General features: G+C 40.9%; 1 protein-coding gene across 3 annotated transcripts in view; it reads left to right on the forward strand.

The window, feature by feature from the left end:
• The window catches only part of HIVEP1 (human immunodeficiency virus type I enhancer binding protein 1), a 180,732-nt gene that overhangs the window by 127,270 nt on the left and 32,048 nt on the right, over nucleotides 1-21,414 (forward strand). For all 3 annotated transcript variants that reach the window (XM_019543335.1, XM_019543321.1, XM_019543330.1), the window contains exons 4-6: nucleotides 665-6,642; nucleotides 15,477-15,610; nucleotides 17,135-17,310. In XM_019543335.1, coding sequence (XP_019398880.1) covers nucleotides 665-6,642; nucleotides 15,477-15,610; nucleotides 17,135-17,310 — 6,288 coding nt within the window. The remainder of the gene's footprint in view (nucleotides 1-664; nucleotides 6,643-15,476; nucleotides 15,611-17,134; nucleotides 17,311-21,414) is intronic.

A 21,414-nucleotide genomic window follows, 5' to 3' on the forward strand; every position in this document is an offset into this window, starting at 1 on the left:
GAAACAGAATTACTGTTTTCTGAGTCCCATTGCCACAGTCTTAATCACAAGGCTACAGTTCTGAGTGACATGGGCTACAAATGCTGGTCCTCTATCAACATCAGTATTACTGCCATTGTTTCCACTAATAGAGCCAGCTGATTGTAATGTGGCAGCGAGTGGTTTCTCAAAGGAAACCTAGCATTAAAAAACTGAGAGGTTTCAGCCAAGAAGTTAAAACATTAACAATAATAGACATGAGGCTTGGCTTTTAGCTATAGTAGGACTGCAGCTCACAAACTGTAAATTCATTTCTTGCTTCCATAGACAACAAGGCACAGATTTCAGCATGTTCAGTTTATAGAAATGAGGGAAAATCTCTGGTCAACAGAGACACAGCATAGAACAACTCTGCAGGAAAACCAATCCTAGCTCTTCACTTTGAGGAGGATAGTTTAATCTTACAGGAGTAAAGACTTGTATACGTGGCTATTCATATGTAGACAAATAAAAAACTTCCACATGTTACAAATTGTGAGAAAATGTATTGTTTTCAGATTTACTTCTTAAATGTATATGATTGCATTTAGCCTTTGTGATTAAAAATATGTTTGTGATGGTGTAATACTTTGTAATGACTATGTGAATTTACCATTTTTGTATTGTTTTGTTTTTGTCTTAACAGAAGGCTCAGAAGTTGGGACTAGAGGAACCCCAGATGCAATTAAAGGTGTGAAACGGAAAAAGATTGTAACTGAGAACCATCTAAAAAAAATACCAAAATCACCTTTGCGAAATCCTCCTGAGGCCAAGCTTAAACAAAATGTAGAGCAACCGTCATCATCTAAAGTTCTTCTTGATGCTTCAGAACACACGAAGACACAGAATCATTTACCTGTACAGAATGGGAAAAAATGTACCAAACAAAATGGGGGAACACGTAGTTGCAATGTAGCTACTGACGAATCCAAATCCGAAGTATCAATGCAGACAAAACTTCCACTGTTGCATCAATCCTTGGAACTGAACAAACGGACAGTAGAAGACTTTGATACAAGCCTGTTGAGTTTGTCAGAGAAGTCCCTCCCTAACTCCTTGTCAAGTAAAACAAAGACTGACAGTAATGAATGTGTTACTTTTGTTGATTGTAGTACTTCTTCCTCGTGTACACGTACAGCATTTGATGTCCTTTTAAAAGCTATGGAGCCTGAATTGAACACATTAGCACAAGAGTGCCCTCCTTGTGGAATGCAAATAGAAAAACTGAGACCAAATAAAACTGTAGTAAGCACCTCTTCCAGTCTCACACCCAATACAATGAGTGTCCAAAATCATTCTGCTTTGTCATCGCCAGATGTTGTAGCTGGATCTCACTGCTACCCATGCACTTCAAATAATATGCACATAGCAACATCAGGCAAGAATAAACAAATACAGATTCAGTCAGTTTCTCATTCGCAAGAGCTTATTGCTAAGACTGGACAACATAATCATCAAATTGTTATGTGTCCAAGTTTCGCTAGATCACTGGTACATCAGCAGAATCAAGAAAACCCAAAACTCCAGCAGATATACAGTATAGCAGTAACCTCTTCTGTAGTACATACACCATCTTCTGCTGTAGCTCAGGTTTTTCCTCAAAGTCAGTTAGTAGCTAGTTCTTCTTCACCGTTGTCAATTAATGCATCTAATTCCACACATTTATCTATAGCTCCCATGTATAATTCAGCTCAGATAGCATCTGTTGTCAGCCATGGTGTAGAACAAATCTGTAACCTTCTAAAAGACCAGAAACCTAAAAAACTGGGAAAGTATGTCTGTGAGTATTGCAATCGGGCTTGTGCCAAACCTAGTGTTCTTCAAAAGCACATCCGATCCCATACAGGAGAACGACCTTATCCTTGTGTGACTTGTGGGTTTTCATTTAAGACCAAAAGTAATCTATACAAGCACAAAAAATCTCATGCACATGCTATCAAACTTGGACTTGTTCTACAACCAGATTCTGGTGGTTTATTCCTAACCCATGAATCGGACAAAGCACTTGGTATTCATTCAGATGTGGAAGATAGTGGTGAAAGTGATGATGAAGGCACTGCTGATGAAAGACAAGATGATCAAGGATCCTTAGAACTGGAACCTGCACAAATAGTGAAAATCATTTCAAATCCTGAAACAACATTACAGAAAGGTAGTCCCATTCCCTTAAGCAATCCAGACTGTGTAATAGGTGACTCTTCATTGCATAATTCAGAACCTCAAGTACGGGCAACTTTACCTAAAGTTATAGTTCATCCTGTAAATGTTTCCCCATTAAGGGCAGATAGTCCAAAAGTAACAGATCCCACACCTGAACTTGCTGCAGCACAGAGAAAAGGAGATTTCAGAGTTACAAATATGCAGTCAAATTTCTCACACATGGCCTCATTCAAGGAGACTGAAATTAGGCACCACCAAAAAGTAGAAATGAGTTTATTAGAAGAACATCTTGGGTCTGCTATAGGAACAGCACATGCACAGCTACAAAGGCAGCAGGCAACTGATTGTTCCCAGGAGCAGCAAGGAAAATGTCTTTTGAGTCCTAGAAGTTTAGGTAGCACTGATTCTGGTTATTTTTCACGTTCTGAAAGTGCAGATCAAACAATGAGTCCACCAACTCCTTTTGTAAGGGGATTGCCAAGTTCTGAAAAAGACTCGAATAAAAGTATGACCTGTCTACCCAGAACAAGTGGAACAGTGGCATCTGTGGTACACACAGTTTGTGCTGAAAAAAATGTGCTTCTCTCTGGTCAAATGCGACCACCTATGGCAACAAAGACACTTGAGGAACGCATCTCAAAATTAATATCTGATAATGAAGCTGTAGTGGATGACAAACAGTTAGATAGTGTGAAACCAAGAAGAACATCTCTTTCAAGAAGAGGAAGTATAGACTCACCAAAATCATATATATTTAAAGACTCTTTCCAGTTTGATTTAAAACCAATGGGAAGAAGAACTAGTTCTAGCTCCGATATACCAAAGTCTCCTTTCACACCAACTGAGAAATCAAAGCAGGTTTTTCTTTTGTCTGTACCATCCCTTGACTGTTTACCTATAACTAGAAGTAATTCTATGCCTACAACCAGTTATTCAGCTGTACCTGCAAATATAATACCTCCTCCTCATCCACTTCGTGGAAGTCAATCGTTTGATGATAAAATTGGGTCATCATATGATGACGTCTTTGTGTCAGGACCTGTGACTCCAGTGAACCAAGGTGGACATCCTCGCACCCTTGTTAGGCAGACAGCAATAGAAGACTCCTCAACCAGTGAAAGTCAGGCTCTTGGACCAGCACGATCTGTAGATGAAAGTTACCATGGCTGTAATCTGTCTAATGAACCTTTACCACAAAGAAGCAAATTACATGTACCAGGAACAAATTTAGAAAAAGTAAAGAAATCACATCATGTGCGAGGTGCAATGTTTGAATGTGAAACTTGTAGAAACAGGTATAGAAAACTGGAGAATTATGAAAACCACAAGAAGTTTTATTGTTCAGAATTGCATGGACCAAAAACCAAAGCAGCCATTCGAGAGCCTGAACATAAACCAGTCCCCAACAGTACACAACCTCAAATTTTGCACTACAGAGTTGCTAGTTCTACTGGTGTCTGGGAACAGACACCGCAGATAAGAAAAAGAAGGAAGATGAAAAGTGTTGGGGATGATGATGAGCCACAGCAAAATGATAGTAACATATCAAAGAGTACGGAGGGTCAGAGCAAGGCAGGAAATCCTTCCAGCATGTCAAAACATAATGCAGCAATAATTGGTTCACATCAACATGGCAGTATCTTGCTTCAGAATTCTCAAATTCAGCTTGTGGCTCGAGGCACAGAACAAACTATTGAGCCCAAGAGCTCTCCTCTGATGGAAAAGCAAAGTAGTTCAATTGCACAAGAGAAGGTAGAGTTGAAAAGACAAGGAACTGGAATTTCAGTAATACAGCACACTAACTCGCTAAGCAGAACTAGTTCATTTGAGAAATCGGAATCTTTTGAAAGAGTATCACCAGTTTCTTTTCAAGAGGCTGGAAAGGCTGGGAAGAACCAGTCTATGAATGCAGTTGCAATTCAAGAAGATAGGCTTTCACATTTGAGCAATTCCCAGCACCATCAGCCAGTATCATCAGAAGTATCTAGAGTGGAACTTAAGGAAAATCAAATTGCTTCTAACGAAAGAAGTACAGCTCTGCAAACATTAAGACTTGTTCGCCAACACAACATCCAAGTTCCTGAAATACTAGTTACAGAGGAACCAGACAGAGACCAAGAAACCCAGTGCAGTGATCAGGAAAAGACAGAAAAATTTAACTGGCCTCAGAGAAGTGAATCTTTGTCAAAATTGCCAACAGAAAAACTTCCACCAAAGAAGAAAAGGATTCGTTTGGCTGATATTGAGCATTCTTCTGCTGAATCGAGCATTGACTCCACACTTTCTAGAAGTCTTAGTCGGGAGAGCAGTTTATCTCGCACCTCTAGCTTTTCAGCTTCATTTGATAAAGATGAAATTTCTAAGACTGAGAGTACTACCAAAGTGGATCTTATTAGCAAATCTTCAGAGTTCCTTATGATTCCTGTGAGCTCAAATACTCTTGGTGTGCCAGGCCCTCAGTACAGGGAAATGAGACGTGCTGCATCAGAACAAATTAGCTGTACGCAGCCATCCATGGAGGTTGTAGATTACAGAAGTAAATCTTTTGACTGTGGAAGTATGTCTTCAGCAAAATCTACTTCACAAGATATATCCACTCCAAAATTGTCTTCTAGCAGTGGAGTTACTGGACATGTACCTTTGTTGGAAAGGAGAAGGGGGCCATTTGTAAGACAGATATCTTTAAATATTGCTCCAGAAAACTCTTTGCCTCAAGTTAAATCGGCTGCTGCTTCATTTCAGTTAACTCATACAACAGACAAGTCCACAGTGCCATTTCACAGGCTGCAGACCTCTAGTAAATCTTCAGTGGAGTTCCCTTCAAATTCTCAGCACTTACAGACTTACTCCAAGCCTTTACATGAGTCTCAGGCAACAACACAGAATTGTCACCCTCTAAGCCTGTCTTTAGCCCAGCAGTCTTTAGGTCCTGTTTTGTATAATCAAGAACAACGGCTTTCAACAAATCAGCATTTACAGTCCTCCCTTAAAGTGTCAGCCCGAGGAGAACAAGAAAACACAAATGCATTTTCTTGTCAGTCTGTTGAAAAGGAAGATTGTTTTGCTCCCAAATATCAGCTTCAAGTGAAATCACTGAACATAGGTCAATCATATCCTTCTAAACAAATAACCACCACTCTATCAACCCAGACTCATCCAACTCAAGTTGGTCTGGGCCAGAGTCAGACCTCATTAGAAGTACAAACTAGAGTAGCTGACAGTAGGTCTAATCCATATTCAGTGCCTCCCCTAAAACAAATGACCCCCACCAGCTGCAGTGGTCAAATGCAACAGATTGCACCATTTGTGGTTCCTGTTCATATTCATAGTAATATTCCATCCTATGGCTTTGCCACTGTAACCCCGCTTCCTCAAATTATAGTAACCCAGGATCAGATAAATCAGTCTACTGGTAAAACAAATGTTGTGACAGTGCCAACCCTTGAAGGTAAAACCCAGCTGCCAAAATCTCACAAAGATCATAGGGTTTTGCAAAATTCACAGCCAGCATCCCTGTTTGATAACTCCCTTCCTGAAACTGGAAGCAGAAATTCACCGTTGTCAAGCTCCTTGAACATTATTCAGAAAGTGCCAGTTAGTGGACTTTCTCCTCAACAAGAGGCTACAGCTTCAAGTAAACGTATGCTTTCACCAGCCAACAGTTTAGACATTGCCATGGAAAAACACCAAAAACGTGTTAAGGATGAGAGTGGGGATCCTTGCACAACAGATGCTAGATCACTGAATCCACTGAACATTAGAGCCAGTGACCTTAAGCAAAAGAAACCAGTTTTAGTAAGACAGGTTTGCACCACAGAACCTCTGGAAAGTCATTTGCTGGATCCAGAGATTGTTCCGCAACACGAAAAAACCAGCAAAGTTATTACTTCCTCCGATAGGCTAATAACGGATCACCATTCATTTGAAGCTGGAGTTTCTGAATCCATAAAGGAGTCCCCAGAATCTGAAAACCTTAAATCTGCTATTTCAAGTTTTGTAGTACGAAAGCCATCTGAACCTCCTTCAGTAAATAATCAGCCTTCTGTTTTGAAGGCTTTAGGCAACAGTCAAGAAAGGAAGTCCCCTAGAGTTAATAATGAAGGGAAGCAAATTAATAATCAAGGCCAAGCCAAACCTGTAACTACTTTGTCAGTGGTAAATGCTGGAGATATGCAACGGCTGTCATTTCCAAGCCTAAAGACTTCAACAAATTTCACATGGTGTTACCTGTTAAAAAGGAAGCCGCTACATCTGTTACAAAATGACCAAAAAACATCGGCATATTCTACTTGGACTGTTAGTCCCAAAAATCCCAATCCTCTTGGTTTGCCAACAAAGGTTGCTCTTTCCCTTCTAAATTCAAAACAAAAAATTGAAAAACCACTATATACTCAAGCAATAACTACTCATTCCGTATCTGATGTATTGGTCTACTCAAGCAAGTGGAAGAACAGCTTAAACAAGGTACTTAAAGAACATTTAATGTGTATTAATTTTAAGAACCAAACTTGTGTTTATAGGCCATTTGCTTTAAAATTATACTGTATTTATATTTTGAGTAATGCAATGTGCTTTGCTTTTTCCCCTTCCTATTTTTGAATAATTACATGAATAATGTGTGTGACCTTTTGTATTATAGTTGTGCTGCACTATATTGCTATAAAGTTCTCAATTATTTCTGTTAAGAAACCTGTTCTTAAGGGTTTATTTCTTTTCATTAACATTTTTTCCTGAATTGAAATTTGTACATAAAATTTAGTTTTAGCAGAAATCCATCTGGCCATTTTTACACTGCAAAAAAAGTGTAACAAAAATAGTTTCCATTTACATATTTTTTAAAACCAACTTCAACTTAAAACCGATTTATTTTAAAGAAAGAATGGGGACAGGGAGGCAGTGAGGTAATTTGGCCTAGAAAGTGTGCTGTTGTTTTCTGTGCTCAGACTGAGCAGGTATCTGTGAATGTCCCAAAAAATGTTTTTTATCATTACTATTTGACAAAATGCCATTGTACATTTGCTCCTTCTCTTTCCTTGCCTCCCCTCTTCCCCTGCTATCTTCCCCATTTAGTTTATTGATCTGAAATAATTATCGAGACATTGATGCTTAAAATGGAATTACAGCTTTCTTAAGAATATTCATTACCTTTTCCATGTAATCGATTGATATTGCTCCAAAGAAGCCATTAAATCTTTTGTGCTAAGAATATTTTCAGAGTAATATATGACTGGTATAACTATTAACAGTTCCATTAAGACACAGAGGATTACTTCAATAGCTGGGTCCACAGCATAAAATCACAGCTGACAGACCGCAGTTGAAGCAGTGCTCCTCAATAGAATGTCAGTTTAAGATTTGACAAATCTGAATTGTTGAAGAAGTTTAACTCTAATATTTAGTGTTGTGCTTTCATGAGCTTCCAAAGGCAATAAAACTGTAGAGAACTATGAATGATGTATAGTCATGCATCCAGTATTCTCAGATGAAATGGGGTGGGAACTTGCTTGGAAGTAGGTATGTTTGCTTTATTGCCAAGATTGTGGGCCATTGCAATATGCCTGCTGTTGCTCAGAATATACCATATGAATCTGTTTAGTTTGTGTGAGTTCACTGCAGTTCTCAAATGATTAGGTTATGTATTCTTGAATACATAGGCACAGTAGAGTATGATAAGGCACTGTAGCAGTGTGCAATGTGAGATGTTGTTGTACCACAATGAGTAATCTTTCATTATGTAATTTATTTGTATGTTTCAGCTTGGTTTGTATAAACTTCATTCTCAGCCTAAAAAAATTCTATTCTTCCTAGGAGTGATTCATTGCAGTTAGTCTTCCATATAGGTGGTTAGGATATTATTTATTAAATTATAATGTTGAGCACATTTTGAATGAACTTGAATAACCTTCCAGTCTGCACTAACGTGTAAAACCTTAACTTAATTTAGCAACTAGAAATAAATTATGATTACTGCATGTAGTCCATTAAATGGGTCTACATATTTTTGTGGGAAAAAAATCCACGCACAGAAGAGATGGTGATGTGAGAGGCAATTATTTGTGTTGCAGATATCTTTTATTGTATAGTTGAGAGAGACCTTAGATGAGCTTTTTCACAAAAGGTACCCTTCCTTAGGTTTGGAAGAGAAGCAAACATAGCTTGAGCCTAGACAGAGCAATAGCCTGTGTAAAACTCTGTATTTAAATAAAAACAGTCCGGTTAAAGCAGGGGTGTCAAAAATAGGACCTGTGGACCAGATCTGACCCGTGGAACCCCTAATCATCCAGCCTTCAGTGTTGCCTGTGGGTCACAGACCAGAACATCACATGCAGCACATGCTGGCCCTCACCTTGTGCACTGGATGCAACATGCAGAACCTATTTGGCACTGACTGCACACTTCATGCAGTTTGTGGGGCTGGTCTGGAATGCATGCTGCATGCCACACCTACCCTGAACCAGCCCTGCACCCTTGATCCAGGGCCAGTCTGGAACAGACCAGCACTGCATACTGGAGGAAGCATGCAGGGCTGTTCTGGCATGGGCTGCATATGTAGCATATGCCACAGACTGATCCCATGCTTCTTGTGTGTGCATGCCTGGGACTACTCCGTGCACTGCATGTTATGCCTAGAGCTGGGGTCAGCACATGTGCTGCAAGCAGTATGTAGGCTGGTCTAGGATGTGTACACATGGCACCTGCACCAGACTGGCCCTGCATGCTGGATTTGGAATGTGGGGCTGATCTGTGTATTCAGTCCACCCTGCAGACTGATTCTGCCTGCACTCCTCATTCAGCCCGTTGGCCAGATGAGGTTGACACCCATGGCTTAAAGGAATATAGAAGGGAGGTTTCAGAAGGGAGCACAGAACTGTTATCAGAAGGAACTAAAAGACAAAAGGGCTGCATCCAAATCAGTGTGGCTGTGCAGTATGTGGTACTGCAGATGCATCTGCGGCACCACATACCTCACATTCACCTGTTCTCCAAACTGCAAGGGAGCAGAGTGCGTGGGGGGGGGGGAGTAAACCCTGGATTTCCAGGGGTCAAAAACCCACACAAAAAAAAGTGCAACCTCATGTGGGGCAGTGCGTGCCACTCAAAACTGGAGCCTGGGCCGGCTGCCTTGGTCCAGCCCCTGGCCAGGCTCCGAGCAACAGGATTGCTGCTGCTGCAGCCCCAAGAGGCCCCAGGACCCCAGGTAAGGTTGTTGGGGCCAGCCCAGTGCTGGGCCTAGCCTCCCCTACCCCACCCGGAATAACCTGCCACATGCCAGAGGGCATGTGGCACAGTCATTCCCCCAGGACAACTAGCTGCGGCACAAGGTGTCCCACTGCTAGATGTCCCCTAGGAACCAAATGTCCATGCTACTGTGGATGTGGCTAAGGAGTGCTATAGAAAGAATAACCAGATTAGTGAAAACACAAGACCAGTCAAGAGGGGAGAGAGTCATTCCCACCTGTAGAGTGTGGAGAGATTAGCAGTGATCACAGGTAGATTATAATAAGCCATAAAGTCAACATTGTGTATAGTTCCTGGTTTTTAGTATCTAGTCAAGTTATTGTTTTTTGTTCTTGAGCCTGTCTTTTGAAGATGTTCTGTAGATTTCCCTTGAGCACAAGGATTTTCAGGTCTGAAAGAAAGTGATCATTCTGTGAAGTGTTTTGCTTTCTAAGTTTGTCTTTCTGTCCTTTACCTTTTCCCTGCAATCACTTATTCTAGGGCAAGGGTGCTCAGTCCCTGACCCACAGGCCTGATCTGGCCCTTTACATCCTGTAATCTGGCCTGCGTGGCAGCCCTTAGGTCCAAAAACTTGGCAGCACTGCTTTTCTGCTGTCAAATTTCCAGACTTATGGGGAACCCCATTGGCTGCAAAGCATTGCCCTGTGCACTAGCTTGGGCACACAGGACAGCCCAAGGCCTGGTCTTGCCATGCAGGGGCAGCCCATGCTCAGTCCCAGCATGTGTGGTCCTGTGTGGGGCCCCAGAACCCAATCCTGGTATGGGGGTGGAGCAGAGTCCCAAGGCTCCATCCCAGTGCATGAGGGTGATGCAGTGCCCCTGGGCAATTTCCTGGTGTGTAGGGCTCAGTCTGGCCCACAGACTGGTTCTGTGTTCTTCATTTAGCCCACAGGACCAAAAGATTGAGCATCACTTTTCTAGAGCATAGTTTTTCTCGTCTTTTGCCCACATAGTTTCCATGAAGGCATTTGGTGTACTGGATGAGATGTACCATATTCTGGAATAGACATGCTTAGGATCCATGGGTTTTGATGGTTTCATTGTGGGGGGGTGTCGCCTGTGGTTGCATGGGAGATGTGTTGATGGGTTTTGTATTTATTGTTAACATAAGATTGTGTCCCATTTGGTGTTTGATCAATGGGGAGTTTGCCTCTGATGAGTTGGTCAAGGTTGAAAGCAGTTTTCAGGTTTGTTAGGTGAGTGTCACAAGCATAAGATTATGTCAGTTGGTTAGCAAAAAGCTCACCTATTGATCTAATCCAGTGGTTGGCAACCTTTCTAGGTTGGAATGATCCAGCTCAGGTGATAAGTGGCCAGGCACTAGGACCCAGCCACTGCTGCCATTTCTGCCACCACTTCTCCCCACTGCAGCATATTGAGAAATGTCTGCTGCTGCCACTTCTCCCCATCACCTCTTCTTTCCACTGCAGCACAGGAGAAGCCCCCACCACTGAATGCCACCAAATTTTCACATCCTTGGGTCAGATCCAGTGGCTCAGCAGGCCAAATCCATCTGATGGGTTGTAAGTTGGCAATTCCTGGTCTAAAAAAAAGCTTTCAGTAAGTTTTTGCTATCTGAAAATAATTCCACTTACTTCCTCCATATAGTCAATCCAAAAGCTAACAGGAGTGATCATTAAAAATTATGTCTATACTCTCAGCTGCAAGGAGTAGTGTTTCCCATGCTCTGGTACTAGGACGGCATGGAAGAAAAGGGTCTTTTCGAGAATGGTAAGCTCTTCTCTGCAAAACAATCTCTCCTCCTGATTTGCATTGAATTTGGTGTTCCTTAGTTAATGTACCTTTTTGGGAATAATTTAATATGGCTGTATGCCATATGAAAACATTACTGTTGGAACATCAGTGATATAATATAAATTGGTAATTTGTCAGTGCTTGTATACTCTATCCGATCAAATACTTTTATTGTTCAACTTACAAAGCAAATCGTGCAGTGCATAACACCAGATCATATTCTTCTTTCCTTGCTGTTCTGTCTCATGTATGCTGTTTTCAGGTTTTTCTTTTCAAACACAGCTACAAAGCTTTATACTAGCTCCAGAGCCCAACTATCTAGAATCAAGCAAGAGACATCTAGAACACACAAAATCACCGTTGGGAGAATTAAAGATAATTTTGTTGAATTACTCTGCAATTTTCAGTGTGTTATGGATGTGTGAGGAACTGAATCCGGATCAGCAAGATCTCGTATTGCTGTGAAGGAAAGAACTCTGCTTCTGTTATTGTCCAGTGACAAGCTAGAGCCGAGCAACTCCAACAGGAGCTGTCTAGTATCTCTATGGTATTAAGATGCACACTAGTCAGAGGTGGGAAGACAGACATTGCATAGGACTTGAAAATTATAGGAGTGTGGTTAAGGATGCATTCTTGAAGCTCTTTGGGTAGAAAAGCATTCTGGCCCTATTGAGGTCGTGGGAGTTTTCATGGAGGGTTTAGATTTAACCCTTAGTGCAGATATGCCCTGTTTCCATGCTGCACCACACGAAGCCTGGAAATGAAGCAATGGAGCTGCCTTAAAGCATACCAGTGAGTGCATCAAGCAGTATACCTGAGAGTACCAATTGGCATTTTTCCTGTGATATATATTTGAGCCCCTTGTTTTGGGGAAGAAAAGTGTTATAGGTGTTTTCCACTACTTTTTGTTTGTGCATTCAAACAAAATCCTTGTGCATTCATGATGGAGAAAAACAAATTTTCTCTGGAAACAATTTCTGTTTAGAGTATAAATAATGAGTAACAGGATTTTGAAAAAATATTTTGGCTGTGTCCTTTTAAACAGTAGCTGTTATAAAAGGCAGCTGCCATGAATATTTAAGGTTATTTTGCTGCAAAACATCCATAGTTATTCATTTTTCTTCAAGCTTTTATGCTGATTTTTTTTCAAATGAAATACATTGTCATGGTGAAGCTGCAAAGAAATTCAATCTCTGTTTTTTAAGCCTTGCTGGCATCAAATTGAACAGTGATTTATTCTTAAAGGAATTACCAAAGAAGAAAGTGCTATAATAAATCATCAAAGTTTTTAATTCATATCTCAGATTGTACAAAAAAAAGGTTGTGATGATCGGAATTAAAAATTGAAAAGACCTCATAGGTCTTATGTATTCTTCCATTGCAGGATTTTTTTCCCTACAGGTTATTCTCCAATGTTTGTCCAGTTTTGGTTTTAAATGATTTGGGTAGTAGAATTTCAGGCATGTTTCTGGATGGTCAGACTGCTATCATAACAGGGAGTCTTACACTTCTATATTTCTAACTTCTATCCAGGCCTGATCAACAAAACAATTGGCACTAAATTCATGGCAGTTTCATCATAGGCACCAAATAATTAATGGGCATGGAAATGGAAACATCCTCATTCAGTTCATGTCCAGCTGTCCTTATAGAGGATTGTCTCTCTCCTGTGATCAGATGCAAGATTCAAAATGTTGAAGCTCCTGCTAGATCTCTTAGTACCTGACCAATTTGGTCATTGGGCTGGTTTTAGTCCTGGGTTTCTTCAGACTTACATAAATAACTCGAGACCGTGGGGTTAAAGTGGTACATCATTGGAGTAATGCAGGGGTGAATCAGCCCCTCTGCTTCCAGTCATAAAGAGCGGCAGAAACCACTCTACAGACTGTCTGGTATTGTTGAAGAAAGCATCTGTTTAAGACAGTATCTGCTAGTGTATAAGGCAGTGTAATTTTTTTTTTTTCTCCTAATCCATTCACCAGTATCCGTGTTCTTTCCAAGATGAGGTTAAGCTACATTCATTTTCTAATATGCAGGAAGCTTGGTACTGCTGCAGCTGGTACTGAGCCCTCTTGATGGTTATAGGGTCAGTTGGTACTTTTCATGGGCTATTTCAAAGTGGCTGATTTTTCTCATTATCAGCAAGTACTTCTGCAGTCTTCTGTGACAGAAATTCAAATATTGTTTCTATTTGTATATCCATGTAACAGCAAGTTACGCTTCAGCTCATTGGGTTTTCCCTTACATATTAAGAACACAAAAAAGTGTCAAATTAGCATAACACCAGCTAATTAAAATATATAACTGCAGGAGGTAGAATTGTATTCCGAGAATAGCCTGCTTCTTTTATATTATGTCTATTTGGTATATTTATAAAAGATAAAAAGCCACCTTGTAAGCAACCTTTTGGATTTACTTTTTTCCATTTGCTTTTTTTACTATTAAAATTTAAATGTGAAAAAATACTTAATATCCTAAGGTTGAAAGACCAAGCTCTTCCAAGTCAGAACATTCCAAGTGCTGAAATTACTCATGCAGTTTGCCCATATGCTGCATTTTATATTGCTCTTTTCCTTGTTAAATATAAATATCGGTGGTTTATTTTTTGCTCATCATGTAACTCATGGCATATTCCACATACGAGGTACAGGAGAGACAGTGTGGTTGAATTCAGGTCTCTACAGCAACCTTAATATTTAGTATCTCCATCCAGAGTGTAATCTGCCCCCCTTTATATTAAATTAACACTCCCTTGTCATGCAGAGTGCCACATTCATGTCCTGTCATAAACGGCTAGGTAAAGAAGTGTTTGGGGGATAAAAATCCAGCAACAAGCCTCATGCACTGGAGTATAAATCATAGTTCCTGACACTGCTTGTGCAGAGCGTTATGGTCACTGAATCTCCCGAAAAGTGGAGAAAGAATCTTCCCATATATTCTGTTCCCTTTGTTTCATTGTTCTGCAGCAACATTCCTCTCCAGGTAGAAAGCAAAGGCATGGCAGGGCATAATTAAGCCCTTTGGGCCAGGGTAGTGTTACCCTTCAGTAAATACGGGATCGGTGTATTCAGTATATGGTCAGTTTAACTAAACCATTGAAGGCTTTGTCCTTTTCAAGAATTCTCAAACCTCCCTTGCTCAGTTTTAACTTTTCTAGCCAATAAAATGAAACGGTTTTTTCTTTTACCATTTCAGTGACTTATCACTATGAGAAAATGCCAGTTTATGTGGGTAGAACAATTTATAAATATGGCTCTGTTAATCACTAGCTAATTGGTTCATTTGCTCATTATTGCCTGTTTTATAAATAACCTACGCTTGGAAGGATTAGATTTTAATTGGTAAATGTTGGCAGAATTCAGTCTCAATTTTTAAAAAAAAAAAAAAAAAAAGAAGAAAAGATGAGAAATAATTTCCTTAATTAATAATCAAGTGAAAGCTAAAAACATATTTTGCAGTGTTAGACAACTGGTATATTTCTCTTAAATCTGTCTGACAACAAGAAATGTGTCAAGTATTATTAGTGCTGCTTTTGGGAACCTCTGCTCCCATGGTTACTAAATGGTGAATGGACACTTCTTGCAGTACAAATGTAAACATTTTGTAAACGTTTGAAAATACATAATGCAGTTAGCCATGAGTATCTTTTCTTTGTATACTTCAATCAACACTCTTTGTCTCTGCCTGTTGGGCCATGATAAAACCTCCTGGTAGCAAAGAGGCTTTAGGGTATTATGCATTAGAGGGTTCAATGTGAGGGCTACAGTTCTTGGGGGAGAGGTGTTTTTCCAAACTTATAACCAGCACATGATGAGAAGGAAGTACAAATGGCTGGTTTTATTGCTAAAAATTCTCCCTTTTAGTCAAATTGTGGAGAACAATAGTATCCTGGTGCAGTTATGTCCTATCTGAGTTGGCTTGGAAATTGCAGCTGACAAGAACTACCAGACATTATGGCTTCTCCCATGGAAAGACAAGATACTGGAAAACATGCAGGAGAACAAGAGTGTCTCTATAGGTTTCAGATTTCAGTCTCACCCTTGACAGTAAGATGCAGCATTTTCCAAAAAACATCAGTAGGGCTTATGCTGACTTCCATGAACATCATAGGGTCATAAGGAAAAGTAAGAAAATGAGCTCAGTCAAAAGATCTTTGTTCCACAGAGCTAAAACTGGATAAATGCAGTGTTATGTCTGGAGTATAAAAGCCTTTATTTTCTTATTATTGGCTTTTTACTTTTATTCCCAGAGGATGTTAACATGAATTTTAAAGATAAATTTATACATTTCCTATTTTATTTCAGCGGGCATTAAATAAAAAAAAGTTGACTACAAGTGAATTCAGCAATAAAGAAAACTCTGATGCAAGCACAGAGCATGATAAGGAAAATTCTTCCACCAAAACTGAACCGAGAAGAGTTAAAATATTTGATGGAGGGCAAGTATTATATTTTTTTAACGATGCTATTGGGAGGATAATTATTTCTTAGTGCTAGGGCTTGTATGGAAGTCTGACATTCTTTCCTATTTAAGTGTATCATAAAAAACAAATCTCATGATCTGTTCTGTAAAATGTTGGTAAGAGTTTCCTAGGAAAATGACTGGTCATATTATGCTCCATAGGTGGGGAAGAATTAAAAAAACAACAGACAGTGTGTTCCAATTTTTCCAAAGGAAAAAACCATGTCAGGTTAGCTATAGATGCTTTCCCACTATATAGGTATTTTCCCAATATTTTTTTCTTTGTAAACAATTGTTATTGTCACAGTTATGATAGGCAACTGAAAGGGGAGGTGGTCTGAGTGACAAGCCATGGTCTGCAATCCAGTCTCTGATTAAGAGTAGTACATGCTGCAGAAGGGCTGGAGAACTCTTAATTTAACGATTTTTCTGTGGAAGTCTGTACTCAATGTAATAGTCAAAGTACTGTAGTATTTTCTACCAGGTGGCAAGCTGCTAGTCAAAGCTTAAGCAAATTTTTGTAATTCCATTGAAATATTAAAAGGTTGGGAGAAACACCAACAGAACAGACTAGGTGAATTGAGTAATTGGTAGGGACTTTCACTTGCAGGATGCTTCTTTAAACCCAGTTCAAGCAAATGGTGAACATAACTTTTCACCGTATGCTGAGAGGAATTGATTTTGTTTGTCTTGGCCCAACTTCTCTTGTTTTAGGACCCACTCCTCAAAAAAATAAGCACCCTAAATGAAACTCTTGATGAGCCTCTCAGCAAAGAAGCCAGTTGTAATTGGATTTGACTAGGTTAAGATCCAGTAGTTCTCCAAGGTGTTCTCTTTTTAGCACTTGCTTTCTGCTCCCAACAATGTATGGGCACCTATACGTACACCTGCTGCAACACATGCTAATTAACATGCATCAGAGCAGACTCAATCAAGTGTGCTGATCAGCACACTCCAGGAGCCTTAGCATCACGTGTATTTGGTGCCCTGTGCTTCGGTGGCAGGGATGCTTTAACTAAAGCTCGTTGAGTAGGGTTTAGTTAAAGTGCTTCCACTGCCATTTTGAAGTGCAGGATGCTGAATGCACAAGCAGCTGTGGGGGCTTTAATTAGCGTAGCTCCTGAGAGCCACTAATTAAAGCCCTTACCCCACCTTGGAGCATATTTAAAGACGCCCTATGCTTTTTGGAAGTGTGTGCACAATTTAGGCACGTTTAAGATAATGTTTGAAATCCTTAAATGCTTTGTGTTGCAAATCAGTCCTTTTTAATGAAGGCAGTAAGGCATAACTGTAAAATTTTTGTTGGTTACTTACCTAAACTTTAAATGCCAGATTAGCAATAAGTACTTTCATTGATAAGACAGAGAGTTTGATTTTGATATCATTTGTTTTTCATTATGTCTAGCACTCTGCTTATTTTCACCATAAATCTAACTTACTAATGTAAGACCATAGATAGAAGATTGCTCTTTACAACAAACTATTATGGTATTGTTATTAGGTACAAGTCAAATGAGGATTATGTGTACGTGAGGGGAAGGGGAAGGGGGAAGTATATCTGTGAAGAGTGTGGAATACGTTGCAAGAAGCCCAGCATGCTGAAGAAACATATCCGTACGCATACAGATGTCCGTCCTTACCACTGCAACTATTGCAACTTCTCTTTCAAAACTAAAGGTAAAGGCACTTCTCACAGTTTAGTTTTTTGGTCTCTTTTCTTACTACCTGTAGTTTTTCTTTTGAGAAATCTAAACAGCAGAGTAGAACAAGTGTGTGAAATAAGTGTAATTACTCTAAGAACTATAAAAACTTGTACTATAAATCATTAACATCCATTCTCAGTGTTGTGAAGGATCTTTAACTTGCTATAGTTTGTGCTGCTTTCAAAGAATAGAAGTTAGCATACTAATATTCTGTATAACCAACATACGTTTCTCTTTATGTTTTTGTTTTGTGGGCACAGATGATTAAGCTTTATTTTTAAATTCGCATGATCTAGGTTCACATGTACTGTATATGTAATTAGATTTGCAAAAGACTCGAGGCCTGATCCATCTTAATATTTCCTTTTCATTGGATTGTTCAAGAATGTGGGCATCCCACTTTACTTATTTTAATTCTATCATAGACATTTCATGATGTGAAGCCACATCCATTGTCCTGGCCAAGATGAAATGCGAAATTAGCTGGGGAACTTTCTTCAGGAGCAGCCAAAGAGGCTGATAGGGAGGCACATCCCCTTCCCCACTAGCCTCACTATCTAGGAGCTAAATGGGTTCTTGCATTTTGGAACTATGTTTCCAGAGCAAGGGAATGAACCTTCCTCCAACCATTTAAATGATTGGTCCTCTCCCAATGCAGTTGTTTTCTTGCATACAGAATTCTTTTCCTATCATCTGGTTGAACTGTTCCCTTTCTAATTTTATTGTTTGTTTACTTGTGAATTCTATATAAAAAATTATACTGACATTCTCTTATTTTAGCATGTTTATCTATTCTTACATAGAGGATTTATGTAGGCTGTTCTGTTATAATCTGTGGTGTATTATAACATATGCACAAACTACCTAAATGAGAAATGCATGATAGAAGAGAACTTACACCAAAGTATGGAAAATTACATTTCTAACAGCAGTCTATAGTATTATTTACAATAGATTTTCTGTGTGCAACACTAATGTAATGCTATTTGGCAAACAGAATATAAATGAAAAACAGCAACTTTTTGTATGGCTCTTCATGTACATGTGTGACCTTCTGAAAAACTAGGTTATCATCAGGGATCCAGGTTTTCCATTTCCCATGAAAAAACCCAGATTTTTCCCTTTGAAGTGGGGAAACCACAGGTTTTCCCTTGCAGGCTGGCAGAGTCCCAGCCTGCAAGGAGCTCCTTGGGGCTGGGGGGTCAGGGAGGGCGATTGGAGGCAGGGGGAGCCATGTGCATGTGCATGTGCACGTGCACACAAATATACCTGGCAATACAGCCAGGCAAGGTGGTGGGAGTAGCCTTGGGAGCTACATACTGATGATAAATCCATGGGTTGGAGGAAGGTTGGAGAGCCAGGGCTTGGGGACTGTCCAGGGGGCTGTGTGGGAGGTGTGTGTGTGTGTTAGGGGTGTGTAGACGGGATGTGTGTGTGTGTGTGTGTATGGAGGGGATGTGTATGTGAGCACAGGTGCCTACTGGCACTGGGGGAAGGTATCCGAGTGTCAGGGCTGCAGCAGGGCAGGGGGGTCTGAGGCAGCACTCAGTTCCACGTTGTTTCCAGCAGGGCCTGCACAGAGGCACCTGCCCCTCCAACAGGGGAAGGGGGAAGCGGGGAGCTGCATGGCTGAGCTGGCAGTGGCAGGGGCTGGTACCATACACACAGGGGCAGGGTGGCTGGGAGATGCTGCCTGGGGGAAGAGTTGGGGCAGGGGACTGTGGCCAGGCTGCTTGGTGCAAAGCAGGATAGTATCAGAAGCATCCCCACTGCCTCCCTCTAGCCCATGCCGGGGCTGGACTTGCTCCACTGCTGCCCACAAGAGCCAGAGTTGCCGCCACCACCGCTCCCACTGCTGCTTGGTGGGCAGAGGGTGCCTCACTTCGGCAGCCATGACTGTGTGGCTGGCACAGGGGTCCCAGTGGCAGCAGTGCTGAGTCTCCCCACCTCACCCTGCTCCAGCCTCCTACACTGGGTCCCACCTGCTGAACCATGGAGGCAGCTCCTGCCCGGTGCTGGTCTGGCCAGGATTCAGCCCTGTGCCCTGCACCCACTGCCAGCACAGAAATATAGAGGGGCCTATGCCCCTCATGCCTGCTGGACATGCTGACAGTGGTGTCACCTATGACCACCACCCCCTGTCTAACATACCCACCCCCGTCCCCACACATATAGCCCCTGCCCCACACACTGGGGGCTCAGGGTAGCTAGGGGCCCCCTCTGGCAGAGCTGGGGGAGGCAGGAAACTGCAGGTCAGGAGTGAAGGGCATCAGCAGGACTGGGAGGTGGGGGGGCTGTGGTTGGGAGTGAGTGGCGCTGGTGAGGATGCAGGGGGCTATGGGTCAGGAGTGAGGGGCACCAGCAGGGCTGAGGGGGCTGTGGCTTGGGAATGATGGCACTGGCATATCAGGGTGGCTCAGCACCATAGGGTAGCGGGGTGGGGGGGGCAGTTGCAGCTGAACCTGCATCCTGGTGGGCGAAGGGAGCGGGGGAACTCTGATTTTCCATGATAAAAAAAGAACAAAATCAAATGCCAAAATATATAGCTATTTAGAATTTATTTTATTATAATGATTGAAACAGTGGTAGGCTCCCAAATTGCTTTAAAATTGTAAATCTATCAATAAAGCATTGTGTTCAACTGATATATATAGATATACTGGTGTTTCATTGTAATCACGGAAAATTGTGGATTTAGGGTGTGTTAGAGAATTATGGATTTTTTTTATCAGAGAATTTTGGATTTTTTAAATGGAGAAAATTACGATTATATAGTGTGATTATATGCATTTCTGCATACCAAAATGTGCAGTTTTAGCAGTGGTCTAGATAGCTTGGACAACTGTAACAGTGAGGGTTTTAGGATCATAGGAAAGTAAGGCTGGAAGGGGACCTCACAAGGTCATCTAATCTAACCTCCTGCTTTAGCTACAGCTGCACAGATTTTATCATGGGCTGGCAACCAGAATACAGGCCCTGTAGGCATCTTGCTGAAGCCACCGTATCCCTGTGGTTACTTCCGGGGTCTCCCATGTTAAATCGATTTAAAGCTAGCATGAAAATACCTCACTTGCTGCAGCCACACTTTTTCATTTTGCTTGGCAGACATTCCCTGAGACCCTTTTGACAGTGCCCAATAGTACTGTCTTATGGTAAAGTTAGTTAATTTACTGTGCTCTGTTACCAGTGCATGTGTAGACTGTGACACTTTACTGTGGAGCTAATTAATTTATTCTGCAGTAAAGCACACAGTAGATGCACCATTGGGTGCATCTACTGGGAAAGGTGACTGGAGCTATTCTGAAATGTGTCCAATATAGAATTTACCAGTGATTCTCAACCAGGGTGGTGGAAATCACATAATTAAAAAGATAAACATAGAGATGTCAAAGAAAAATCCATAGTTGTGGTATTTCTGAATTAATTGCAACAGAATTGCTCTGTTCTTTTTCTGTAGTCAAAAAAGAAATGTACACTAAGAGTTGGTATTTTCTAAGGAGTGCCTCAAGTCTGCCCAGGGGTGCCTTGATCCAAATAGGTTGAGAACCACTGGAATAAACAATACCTGTCTTCCTACGTTTCTTTTCCTAAAACACTTCCTATCCAGTTTCTGACTAAAGTCAACCTTTCTGCTTGTAACACCTGACAAAAGTTACCGCTCTTGGGGTTGTGCTACTAGCTGCACTGAGGAGTGAGAATCAGACTCATATTTTCTGTGCAACACTACAGCAATTTGATGCTAAGGCAGTGGACAAGATATCAAATCTGTAACATCTTTCAGAGAAGTTATACAGTTAGGCTTTTGTGGCAGAAGTCTGTTGCTCTCATGAAATCACCCATCCTAGTGTAAGGTAGTCCAAAACACACTTTTCTGTAAAAATAAGATAAGATGAGCTGTAAACATTGAGCCAAGATTATTCTCTTACCTGCATTTAACCTACTTACACTCCCTTTCATGGTCCAGGTTTATACATTTGCCAAGTCAGTCCATAAGTTTAAAATGCATCTTAAATGTTGATGATGACTTAAAGTTGAATGGAACAACTACTACAAAAAATGGCTAAGTGACATAAGAGTT

This window comes from Crocodylus porosus, unplaced genomic scaffold, assembly GCF_001723895.1.
Source record: "Crocodylus porosus isolate Cpor-Errol unplaced genomic scaffold, CroPor_comp1, whole genome shotgun sequence".
NCBI classification, from domain to species: Eukaryota; Metazoa; Chordata; order Crocodylia; family Crocodylidae; genus Crocodylus; species Crocodylus porosus.